General features: G+C 55.7%; 1 protein-coding gene across 1 annotated transcript; it reads right to left on the bottom strand.

Annotated features, from left to right (window-relative positions):
* Positions 1-2,477: 2,477 nt before the first annotated feature.
* LOC105469722 (myeloma overexpressed) lies at positions 2,478-4,092 on the bottom strand. The gene is given in 5 exon segments (XM_024789083.2): positions 2,478-3,392; positions 3,395-3,470; positions 3,472-3,527; positions 3,530-3,867; positions 3,869-4,092. Coding segments are annotated over 5 exon segments (744 nt in total). The 3' UTR covers positions 2,478-3,342.
* Positions 4,093-13,180: the final 9,088 nt, after the last annotated feature.

Genomic DNA, 13,180 nt, shown 5'->3' on the forward strand with positions numbered 1-13,180 from the left:
CCTCCGTCCCCGCTCCACACCACCCAGTCCTCTCCAGCTCCGACACACCAGGGGCTCTCCTGCACTCAAGCCGTGCACACACTGTCTCTCTGCCTTCAGACCCCTCCCTGCCTCTCCTCCCAGCCAGTCCCTTCCCCTGCCTGGTATCTCATCCTTCCGGCTCCACTCGGACGCCCCCCACCCCAGGGAGGCTTCTGTGATGCCCAGATTGTGTGTCCTCCCCTCCTCTGCATCTCCCCTGCTAAGGGGAAGTGGCACTGGGCATCCTTAACATGGCACGTGGCATTGGGCATCCTTACCGTCCAGGACTGCTGTTCTGTCTCCACCACCAGATTGGCAGCGTGGGAGGGGGGGAAACCACATCAAAGTCACCAATGTGCCCAGAGGGTCAGGGGGGCCTGGCACTGAGGGGCCACAGGATCATCTGACGCGTGGAGAACGAATGATGCCCACGTGACCCCGGGCTCCCTGTGGACACCTGGAAGCTACTCGTAGGAGGAGATACGAGGTTGGATTTAGAAGCCTGTGCCCCAAAAGGCGTAGTTTTCTTCCCAGCCCCTTCTCTTCCCTCCACCTTGGATCCACCCCAGACTGAGAGGTGGGAACCACAAAGGGAGCTGGACCAGTCAGCAGAGGCCATCCTCCCTGGGCCTCCCAGCTCTGTGCTGAAACAAGGATGGGTCAGTGGAGCCAAGGGAAGCACCAAGGTGCTCATGCCCAGCCCTCAGCTCCTATAGAATCCTGGGTTTGAGGCTCTGCGCCAGGCCCCTGTCGGGGTGAGCTGGGAGGCACCGTGGGAGACAGAAGCACAGTGTCGGGAAAGGGGGGTCCTGACGGAGGCCTTGGGGTGGACAAACTCAAGCCTCTCAAACCCCAGGAGCACCCTCACTGGCCCCTGCAAACTTGCAAACACCCTGTGAACTGGCTGCAGGGCTAGGAGCCGTGCAGCCCGGGCAGGACACAGGAAGCGGGCGGGTCGTGTTTTTGTGAATGAAACTGCAACCCAGCTTCCTCCGGGTCTCCACGCCCTGCCGGCCTCGCTTGACCACTCAGTAACCTCAGGCGAAGCGCTGGCAGAAAGGGGGAACTTCAAAACGAAAGTGTGAGTCAGACAGGAGAAGGAAATGGAGAGAGAAATTCTTGTTTCACAGAGGCCTCACATGAGACCTGACCTGGGCTGGAACTGCAGCCTGGCCCCCAGCAGCCCCAGTCCCAGGGACGTCCACCTGCAGCCTTGGCCTGCTCGCCACGCCGGGCCCCCAGCCCCTCCAACACCATCTGGACAGGGAGGGGCCACCCACACCCCATCTGGGGCCCTCGACAAAGACGGCTGCAGAGAGTTCCCTGACAGTCATTTCCCATTGATCCCAGGAATGTTGAGTGAGCACCGACTGTGTGAACAGACTTGTGCTGTGAACAAGACAAGCAGGGCCCTGCCTTCATGGAGCGGACAGTTCATGCTGGGGGCCATTAACATGGGGAGCAAGGTGAACAGAGTTTGGGTTGTTCCTTGTGCTACTATGGAGGTCAGTAGGTTGCTGTGACGGACTGGCAGGATGTACCTGGGAGGAGGTGGCACACAGCTGGGCTCAGAAGGAGGAGATGGGACCCCCACAAAGAGCAGAGTGATGTGCATGCCAGGTGGCAGGGAGGGCGGCCCGGGGAAGCAGCTCAGGATGTTCTAGGAACTCCAGAGGTCGTTGCGACGGAAGTACAAGGAATGAGGGAGCCAAAGATGAGAAGGAAGCGGGGCACGTGGGGAGTTGGGGGTGGCTCGCAAAGCCCCCATTACCTTCTGAGCCCAGAGCTTGGGCAGGGCTTGTGACCAGACAGAAAGGAAGATTGCTGAACACTGGGGGTTCCTGCCTTGCAGACAGTCAGCTTTGGGGAAGTCACAGGTCCGTCTCCCTTGGATTAGACAGGAAAGCCCCTCCATCCTGGGTGTCTGGGGTAGGGGAGTGAGGCAGGGCTGCTCACCCAGCCGCCTGCCTGGGACCCCCAAGCTTCCTCTTAACCCCCAACTCCCCTCCCAGGCAGGTTCTTCACCTCTCCCTCCTTGCTTGGAACGAATGGATTCTGCTGTCCCTTTAAAGGGACCTGAGTCAGAGAGTTAAGAATGAAACTGACTCATGGTGGAAGGGGTGGTCACCAGCTGGCCAGGCGCCAGGACTGCGGCGGGAGAGGAAGCCAGGCGACCGCAGCTGCCTGTGTGTGCTCTGCTGCAAAGGGCAGAAACCACAAAACCCCATTTGAAATTCCGCCGTGCAGCGCGTCTTGTGTAATGAGGTTACCCCCTCATAATGGGGGCATTCAGGGACCACACGGGCCTGGGGGCTGGGGGCCTGCCCCCCAGGGCCAGCTGATGCTGATGTCATCTTCAGTCAGGAGTACCCCCTCCCTTGATTAAGAACTTAAAAAAAAATGCACCAGGAAACTAGAGTGAGAGCCAGAACGGAAGTCTTGGTTTTATTTATAGCTGATAACTTACATCCGGCCCTGCTCCTCGGGAAGCACAGCAGGGAGGACAAAGAGCCCAAAGGAGCCGGCGACAAAAATGCCCAAACCCCTGAGCTAATGTGGTGCCTGAGAGCAAGCCTAAAGCTCCCTTCCGAGCTACCCAGCAGCCAAAGCAAAGAGAGAAACAGGGTCCTGCAGCATGATGTTACAGAAAACCAGGGACCCTGGAGCCTGGGTTCCAACAGGAACCTTACATTCTGACACCTTAGATTCTGATTTCTCCCTGGAAAATGGAGAGAAAAATACTGAATTGGTTAGGAGGGCTATGCAGCACACCCAGCACAGTGTCTGGGTGCGTTTCAGAGGCCCCGCCAGTCTAGGGTCTACAAGAAGACAGCACAGGTGCCTCGCTCTCCATGCCTGTGCGCATGGCAGACATCACTCGTGGATTGCAACATGCTTTCCTGGAGCCAGATTCAGCCTCATAGCCCCATTGCACAAGTTCTCCAGGGGCTACCACCAATGCCCCAGTCGGCTGGAGCTGAACTTGTGTGTCCTCCCAGCCTCTAACCAGCTAAGGAAAGGACCAGAAGGAGCTGGATCATCGTGATCTTCCCAGCACCTGGCTCATGCCTGCACCTGGGAGATGCTCGATAAAAAATTGTCTAGTTAAGGAAGAGGCAGGGAAGAATGGGAGAGAGGAGAAGGAAGAGGAGAGGGTAGGAGAGTTGGGAGAGGAAACTTGGACCTTAGGCAACTTGCTGAGCTTCTTTGGGCCTCAGTTTCCTCATCTGTTAAGTGGGGGGGTTTAGCAGCTAACTCATGGAGTTATTCTGAGGATTAAATGAGGCTGGGCATATAAACCACCTGGCACACAGGACGTCCTCAACAAGTGAGGATGATGAGGAGGAGGAGGACGAGGGGGTGGAGGAGGAGGGGGAAGTTCCTGACACTGGGGCTGGGCACACGGTGTGCCCCACCTGGCCAGTCCTCTTAACTCCCATGCCCCACCCCACCCCTGGCCTCAACTGTCACAACAGTCAGCCAGGACCCAGCCACCCCCAGAGGCAGCCCCAGGTGGAGCAGTGAGGGGTGCGGTGCTGGTGGGGGGTCACGCATGCTCTTCTTCCCCTTCCACAGTCGGGAGAGCTTGATTCTGCCAGGGTCATGCAGAGTGCCCTGGCACCGGTCAGAAGTCCTCGCCCACATGAACACAGAGCCACACCCATGCGCGCCCACATAATTTCCGTGGAGACCCCAGGCCACCCATGCACCTCCTCAGGACACGAGCTAATGGCCTGCTCAGCGCCCACTGGAAAGGCTTCTCCCAGGGGAGCAATGCCCGCCACCCTTACAGACTAACTCTCAGAATTCCTGTTCCCAGTGCCACACAGAGTGCCTGGTGGCGCTGGCCTGGGACACATCCACGTCTTCTGCCTCCTGGCTGAGCCCCGCACCTGTCTGGACACCCTTGTCTCCCTTGTTTCTCTCCAGGTCATTAGCTCCAGCAGCAAACCACAGAGACACAAATGCTCCTCTCACCGCAACACACAGAGCCTGGGAGAGGCAGAGGAGGCCCCGGGATGTGCCGGCTTTGGAGCCCTCCGTGAAGTGTCTGGTCTGCCGGATGAACATGAGTGACCAGTCCCTGTCCCCGGTGGGGTCAGACAACAGACAAGAAAACCAATGAATAGGCCGGGCGCGGTGGCTCAAGCCTGTAATCCCAGCACTTTGGGAGGCCGAGGTGGGCGGATCACAAGGTCAGGAGATCGAGACCACAGTGAAACCCCGTCTCTACTAAAAATACAAAAAATTAGCCGGGCGCGGTGGCGGGCGCCTGTAGTCCTAGCTACTCAGGAGGCTGAGGCAGGAGAATGGCGTGAACCCAGGAGGCGGAGCTTGCAGTGAGCCGAGATCGCGCCACTGCACTCCAGCCTGGGCAACAGAGCGAGACTCCGTCTCAAAAAAAAAAAAAAAAAGAAAGAAAACCAATGAATAAATCAGACATCAGCAGGTGGCATTCACCCACCGGCAAGAAGAGGATACCGGGGTCGGGGAAGTGTTGGCACCTGGTGGAGGTGGAAGGTCAGGAAGGACGCACCACGGAGACGATGACACCAGGAGGAAGACTGTTCCAGGCGGAGGCAACAGCGAGTGCAGAGACCCGTCAGGAGAGCTGGGGTGTGTGTGACGCAGACCCTGAGGGCCACCAGCCGAGGGAAGGAGCCAGATGCTGTCCTAAGTGCCGGGGGAAGTTGTTAGAGGTGTTAAGCGTGGCGTGATGTGGCTGGATTTAGGGTCTGAGATGAACTTTCCTGCTCCTGAATGGACTCTGAAGAGAAGGAGGATCCTACCTTAAACAACCCACCCCGGGAAGGCACCGACCTCCTTGACCATGGGGAGGATGAGAGACCACCGCTCTGTGCCTGGGTCCCCATGACCTCCAGGGTCCCTTCACGTCTTCACCTCACAATCCTGGAAGCTGGGACCTGCCAAAATCCACGAGGCAGCCCCAGCCTCCCCGTCTCTGGGGAAGGGGTGGGCTGCCTTCTCCTCCTGGTTTATAGCCACAGACGACTCCAGGCACCGTGGTCCTCAGCCGCCTCTAGGGACCGTGGGGACAGCTGCCCTCTGTGTGTGACAGTGGCTGGGCAGAAGCCGGCTGGGCTGTCTTGGGTGGGGCCTGGAGGCCTCTGGCTGTATCGCACCACCTTGGGGGGCTCCAGGTGGGAGGGGCCCTGGGCAGCTCAGCAGAGGCTTGGTCACTCCCAAGCCATCTGTGGGTCCTACTGGTCTGTACCCTCAACCCCACCGGCCTGCACTGGTCATGCCCGGCTCTCACAGGATGATGACCCCAGCCTTGTAATGAGTCACCTGCTGCCCTCCTGCCCCTCCAGCTGATCCCCCACCCAGCAGCCACAGAGCTCTCCTTAAAACATAAGAAAGACCCTGCTTCTTACCTGCTCAGATCTCACCAAGGCCCGACCACCTCACTCCAGATAAACTCCAGACTTTTCACTGAGCCCAAAGGCAATGAGCAGAAGTGCCCAGAAAGCACACAGAGCTCAGCAGGTGGTGAGGCACCGGGACCAAGTCACTCAGCAGCTGAACAGGCCATCCCTGAGGCCATGCACGCCCTGGCCCTGCAGGTGTGACAGCCGAGGCTTCCACGACAGGGGGGTGGGTGGGAGCTAATATGGCTGGTGAAAGTACTGGGTTCAGTGGGGATGGCATCTCTCGCCCTCTGTCCAAGGTGGGGAAAAAGTCAGCTTCAGGTGAGGGAGACCCTGGACGCCTGGCTTTGGGCTGGCTCCCCACTCACATGGCCTCTCCCAGGCACACTTTCCTGCTTTGTAGGGATGTGGGTTTGCAGGACAATAACAGGAGAATCAAGTCAAGAACTCGGAGGGGGATAGCCAAGGTAGGCGGAGCTGCCTGCTGGGTGGGACTAACCCAGGTGGGTGGGGCCGCTTGTGAGTGGGGCTAGCCCAGTAGGGTGGGGTTCCTTGGGGGTGGGGCTAGCCCAGTTGGGTGGGGCTCCTTGGGGGTGGGGCTAGCCCAGATGGGTGGGGCTCCTTGGGGGTGGGGCTAGCCCAGGTGGGTGGGGCTCCTTGGGGTGGGGCTAGCCCAGGTGGGTGGGGCTCCTTGGGGTGGGGCTAGGCTAGGTGGGTGGGGCTCCTTGGGGTGGGGCTAGCCTAGGTGGGTGGGGCTCCTTGGGGTGGGGCTAGCCTAGGTGGGTGGGGCTCCTTGGGGGTGGGTCTAGCCCAGGTATATGGGGCTGTCTGCTGGGCAGGACTTTCTTCTCTGCCAGCATTTCCCTCTCTTGGTTAAGTAAGGCCAGGGCAGAGCCCACACATGGTTATGCCCAACCTTAAGGCCTGCCCTGGGTGAGTTAAGACTCCCCAGCTCACCTGGGTCCTACCTGAGGGGAACCTACACAGCCAACCTCCTCAAGGATCCTGAAGCCCCAGGAGACCGTGGGGCTAGGGTGCTATTCATTCGTTCATTCATTCACCTATTCATTTATTTACTCGCTTCTCCACCGTTTCCCGGGTAATATTAAGAATAATAGTGGGCCTAGGAGTATAGAACATTCTTAGGGGTTTCTTGCAAGCTAGGAACCCTAAGAACAAGTTATGTAACCCACGTGGTCTCGCTGTGAGGGCTACGACCGCTGTCCTCACTTAACAGATGAGGAGCTGAGCCGTGGAGGCCCCACGGCTGGGCAGCTGGGAGTGGACCCCCACAGACTGGAGGGGGATGGGCAGGGGCAAGGGGTTCTGCTGGCCCCAGGCCTCTTGTACACATCTTGGGAGGTACTAAAAACGGATACTTGCTCAAGTCCCACTCTTCATTGAGCACAGGGAGCTCTTGGCCCTTCCCTCCTCCTCCCTTTACCCTCACCCCCCCAATCCCACATGGGTGTACTGAGCACTTGCTAAGGGTCAAGCCCTGCACTAGGTGGGGCACACAGTAGGAACCCAAGGCAGCCCTCCTGCCCAGCTCTCCAGGATACTGTTATCAATGCCAGCAGGAAGCATAGAGAGGCCAGGGGAAGATGGGCAGTCAGGAGGAGCCAGCAGAGGGGAGAGAGGGATGGCAGCTCAGTGCCCCTGGACCCTGGTGGAAGCTGGACTGCGACCAGAGACAGGGCTGCAGCCCAGAGCTAGCCTCAGACCCACAGGGCCTCGAGGGGATTCACAGGTTTGTCAGGGGTTTGGACTTTATCCCGAGGGCTGGGGACCCTGCAAATTGCAGAGACTGGGCTATATTTGGCATTTTAGAAGCCCCCCCTGACTGCAGTGGAGGGGAATTGGAGGGAGTGTGAGAGGAGGTTCCCATGCTCACCTAGATGGGAGATGGTGGTGAGATAGAGGGTGACCCTGATAGGACTCAGGGACAAATTAAAGGTGAGGGCCAAGGAGAGGGGTATGCGGACAGCTCCCAGGAAGATGGTGACACCAGTGAGGTGGGGAGACAGGATGGCATTTGGTTCCTGCTGAGCTGGAGATGCCTGTGCAAAGCTTCTAAGATACCCAAGGCAGAATCTGCAGCTCCTGCAAAGTCAAGAGCTCTGCTCTGCCCCCAGGGAATCGGGGAAGGTCTCCCCAGTGCCCTACTGGGGCCTCCAGAGCCCCTGTGAGAGCCTCCCCCTACCCAACCACCAGCCATTAGCGCCACCTACCGGCTGCTCAGGGCAGGCCCCCAGCAACTTGCTGAGGGCAGATCCTGATATGTCCCCATTTTAAAGATGAGGAAACTGAGGCCAGGAGACAAGATGAAGCCTGTCTGAGGTTACATAGAGGTGGAGGTGGCATAAGACCTCAGTTTCGCCTGGCAGATCCTCTCCAAAGAGCCCCGTCTGAGAGCAGATGGAAGGGGGTGGTGTCAGGAGATACCTCATCTCACTTTTGTCTGCTGTCAGCATTCCAACAACCCTAGATTCTTTTGTGTCACTCAGTCTCACCATAACCTCACTCTGATTATCAAAGCTCATCTTTTGGGCTGATATCTGCTTCTGGGACCCCCAACAGCCCACCTGGGTCCTGCTAGGGAGGACTGTAGAAATCTGACTGTCCCAGCTTGATTTTCTCCCTCTGTCTTCAACATTCAGAGTGCCAGCCCACCTGTTAAATCATGACGAGTTTGTGATGGTGATGGTGATGATAGTGATGATGGTGATAATGATGGCGTTGATGATGGTAATCATGATAGTGATAGTGATAATGGAAAGGAAATGGTAATGATGATGATGATGATGACGATGACAGTAATAGTGATAAAGGTGATAGTGATAATGAGATGATGATGGATAATGGTGGTGATGATAATGATGATGATTATATGATTATGATGATGATGATGGTGATAATGATGATGAGGAGGACGATGAGGATGATAATGGTGATGAGAATGATGGTGGTGATGATGATGGTGATGATGGTGGTAATGATGATGATAGCGATGATGATGATGATGGTGATGGTGGGTGGTGATAATGATGATGGTGGTGATGATGGTGATGGTGATGGTGATGATGATGGTGAGGATGATAATGGTGATGATGATGGTGGTGGTGATGATAGTGATGGTGGTGATGATGTTGGTGATGATGGTGATGGTGATATGGTGGTGGGGATGACAGTGATGGTGATGATAGTGGTGGTGGTGATGATGGTGATGGTGGTGTGATGGTGGTGGTGATGATGGTGATGGTGGTGTGATGATGGTGATGGTGGTGATGATGATGATGGTGGTGATGATGGTGATGGTGGTGATGGTGGTGATGGTGGTGATGATGATGGTGATGGTGGTGTGATGATGATGGTGATGGTGATGATGGTGGTGGTGATGATGATGGTAAGGATGATAATGGTGATGATGATGGTGGTGGTGATGATGGTGATGGTGGTGTGATGATGGTGGTGGTGATGATGGTGGTGATGGTGGTGATGATGATGATGATAATGGTAATGGTGATGATGGTAATGATGATGATGGTGGTGATTTTACTGCTTTTGGCTTAGCCTACAGAGAGTTTGTGACCCCTTCTCTGACACTCCTTGTCTGAGCCAAAAGGCTCCTCCCATCTGGAGTCCTCCCAGCAGCACTCCATACCAGTCTGGCTGCTCTTTTGCATTAAGACACAATGAGGAAGCCAAAGACTCTAAAGGGAGGGGGACAGGTGTGCCAGTTTCCCTCAGAGCACTGCCAAGGAGGGACCACAGCTCCAATGGCATGGGCGTATGATGTTCCACCTGCCACGACTCCATGCCCAACCCTCCTGCTCTGAGGGATCAGACTGGGCCCTGACCCTGCCCACTGTGAGTGACTGGTGAGCAGCCAGCTCAGGTTGCAACCACCAGCATGTGGGCACTGGTCAGCACATGGCATGTCTCCTGTCCAGTACTCAGGGCCTCGCTGGCCACAGTTGGACTCTGGAAGATTCCTGATGTGGACTCAGATGTGTTTGAGCCTAAAAACATGCTTTTCATTGATCCCACCCTACTTCAAACAAAACAGAAGGCTGGATTGTTCTAAAGGACCGTGCACAGCAGCATCATCTACTGCCCAGGCCCCCAGGGTCAGGCTCTGCCAAAATTTCTACCTGCATGATCCCATTTAACCTTCCAGCTGCCCTGCCAAGTGGCCCTCACTCCATTTTACAGATGAGTAAACTGAGGCCCAGAACAGTCAGGCTGCTTCTTCGAGGACATCAGTTGTTGGAGATCCGAGCCAGGATTCTGAACCAAGGCTGTGTGAAGCCAGTGGTCCTCTCCATGCCCCACCGCAGCCCAATATGGTGCGATCTTCTCTGGAAAAGTAAGCATGGATGCTGAATTAATTTTTAAAATTGTGGGAGGCAGAATTCTATGATGGTCCCCAGACCCACAGCCCTGGTGTACATGCCCTACACAGTCCCTGCCACTGTGAATATGATGAACTCTGCTCTATGATAGGATTGTGTTTGATGGCACCGTTGACTTGTTCATTTTGAGAAAGGGACGCTAACCTGATGGGCCTGACCTCATCACATGAACCTTTTACAAGTAGGGTGTTTTCTCCATCTGGTTCCCAAAGTGGAAGTCGGGAATTGGACGATGAGAACCACTGCTGATTTGGGAAAGGAAGGGGCCCACGTGGCAAGGAATGTGGGCAGCCAAGGGAGCTGAGAGTGACCCCAGCCGACAACCAGCAGGAAACAGGGACGTCAATCCTACAACTGCAACTGCAAGCAACTGCATTCGGCCAACAACACAAATTAGCGTGGATGCAGACTCTTCCCCAGATCCCCCAGAAGGAACCCAGTCTGGCTGACACCCTGACTTTCAGCACGTGAGACCACGAGCAGACAGTGCCTGCCTGGATGTCTGACCTGCAGCACTCTGAACCCGCAACTGGGGTTGTGGTAAGCTATTGTGTTGGTGGCGATTTGTTATGCCGACAGATAACTAATACAGGTATGCCTGCAGGTGGCCTCTGGGGGATCTTCGAAGGTCATGGCCCGTGGGGCCTTTCCTGAGGAGGTTCCTGAAGCTTGGGTTCCTCCTGGGATGGGGGCAGGGTAGCCCACCCAGACCTGCTTGGGTGCTACAGAATTAGCAGGTGCCACAGTGAGAGCATGAGCTGTGGAGAGCAGGAGGGAGGCCTTGGTTCAAATTACTGCCTTGCACCACCTCTCTGGGCCTCCCGTTCCCCAACAGTAAAGCAAGATTGATGCCAGCGAGTTGTGAGAGAGTGAACTAAGTGATGCATTAAAAAGTGCGTAGCTCAGTGCCTGGCGCATAGTACGTGTTTAAGAAGCCATGGATGGTGATCAGATGCTGATCTCGACGTTGTGCTATGATTATCACACACATGACAGAGGGTGTCCAGGCCAAGCCCTATAGCACTAAAACAGGTACCTGCCTCTCTGCTTTGCTGGCTGGTGCCCCAAGTAAGAATTTCTCCCACAAGGAGCAACACAGAAGGCTGCTTGGAGGCCCCTGCTGCTCCTGGGGCAGAGAGGGACCCTGTCCATCCACACTGGTAGAGCCACCTACCAAGGTCCTCCAGAGGGGCTGGCTTTAGCTCAGCGGTTACTTCGCAGTTCAGCAAACCAAGGTCCTCCAGAGCCTTGCAGAGGGGTTGAAGAAGGCATTCCTTCAACAATTGCAAAGGGTACATTTTTAGAAACCAAGAGGGCCTTGCTTCTGTGACTTGGGACTGAGGGTGACCTGGACACCTGGCCCTGTGCCAGCACCATGAGAAACAAAAAGGAACCAAATCCCTGTTTCCATGCATTCTGGGAGACAGACTCAGAGACAATGGCTGGCAGGGGGTGAGCACAAAGGTGAGACTCAGTCGTTCTGTGATGGGCCCCAGGAATGGAGCCCAGGAGAGAGAGTCTTCGCATACAGATCGTTTACAACACAGTGAAATCAGTGCAAAGCATGGGGCTATCCAAGAGGCTGCTGGAGCTCAGAGGAGCTGGGCCAGGGAGGGCAGGGGGCTTTGCTGTGAGTGCTGCAGAGCTAGAAGCTTTCCAGGCTGCCCAGGCGAGGGGAACCAGCCCAAGCAGAGGCAACAGGTGCATGCAGAGGCTGGAGCAGACATGGCACATCAGGGAGCCTCGGCTGCTCAGCGTGAGCCGTGCCCACCTCCTTGGGCCAGAAGCCCCTGGACCTTGCTTCCGGACAGGATTCGTGTCCCAGCTTTGGCCCCTTCCAAGGCTTACTCAGACGATGGCTTAACTGAAATGCACTATAGACAGTGAGCTGGCAGCCACATGGGGCCCAAGGGAGAGGCTGGAGGCTGGGAGTGGTGCCATAAAGCTAGAGGGTGCGGTTCACAGGTTTGGGTTTAGCTTTCACAGGTGTCTGAGGCCATCAGGTGACCCAGGCAATGGGTTGGGACAGTGTGGGTTCTTATCTCAGGACATGTCACAAGCTACTTCAGGCCCTTGAGATAAGAAAGTTCAATGGCTTTATCCAGTTGCTTTCATAATTTTTCCTCAAACACCACTTCAGTTTCCATCTTAGAGCAGCGCCTGCTCAGGTCCCACGGTTGTGCCATGCTGTTCTCATGGCAGACATAACTAATTGATTGCAGAATCCTCACTTTAATGCTCAGGAAACTGATGGATTCAGGGTGTTTGGGGTCTGAACCACTCTTCTCAATTAGATGAACTCCTCGCCTTATCATGAAGCCTATGTGAAGCCCACTGGAGTCCAACCCTCCTTTCTGCTCTCTGGCTACTTTCAGCCAAGAGAGTTGGAAAATTGTAGTAACTAGCACACAGGGAGGATGAGACAGCTGTCCTCCTCTCTCTGTCTTTCTGTCTTTGTCTATCGCACATAGAAACGGAGGCAGAGCAAGGCTGGGTGCATGATTTATCATCTGGAGCACAGTGACGTACATGGTGCACTTGGTGGTAGTTACTGCAATTTTCCAACTATCTCAGCCAAGAGGGCAGAGAGGAGGGTCAGACCCTGGTGGGCTGACCAGGTGGGTGCCAGTACCTGGCACATGAAAGTCACTCCACCAATGTCGACCAGAGCCATTGTCTCTGAGTCTCTCTCCCAGAATGCATGGAAACAGAGATTTGGTTCCTTTTTGTTTCTCTTGGTGGTGGCACAGAGGCAGGTGTCCAGTTCACCCTCAGTCCCAACTCACAGAAGCAAGACCCTCTTGGTTTCTAAAAATGTACCTTTTACTATTGTCGAAGGAATGCCTTCTTCAAACCCTCTGCAAGGGGGTTGGTGGATCTATGCGACCCAGCCACCACTTGACCAATCCTCCCCAGTACTATCTCTCGGCCAGTTCACATCTCAGCGATGTTTTTGGCCCCTCTGGTTTTCATCTCTTTCCCAGGAAGTGGGGGGAGGGTGGTGGCATGGGGCAGCGTTCATTAAACAGTTGGGGAGCTGGGGCCTGGAGAAGTTTTCCTGGGGTCTTTAAATGACTGCTGAGATGGATTTCTAGATAAATGCAGAGTGAGCATTTGGAGGTGGGGGACCAGGCTCTCCCAGGGCTTTCAGCTGCCTCCCCCCACCCTCACCTCCACTCCTTCCTCTGGGAATTAATTGGTATCAAGAGAGAACTTTAGGAAATGGCCATGTTTAAAAGGCCCCTGCTTAATGTTCCCTTTAATTAGAATGGGTTTCACTTGACACCGTTTTTGCTGACCCACAGGGGAGGGCAGCCCTGCCCGGTGACTGCGCGGCGACCCAGGCATTCCCGC

This window comes from Macaca nemestrina, chromosome 12 (genome assembly GCF_043159975.1).
Source record: "Macaca nemestrina isolate mMacNem1 chromosome 12, mMacNem.hap1, whole genome shotgun sequence".
Lineage (NCBI taxonomy): Eukaryota > Metazoa > Chordata > Mammalia > Primates > Cercopithecidae > Macaca > Macaca nemestrina.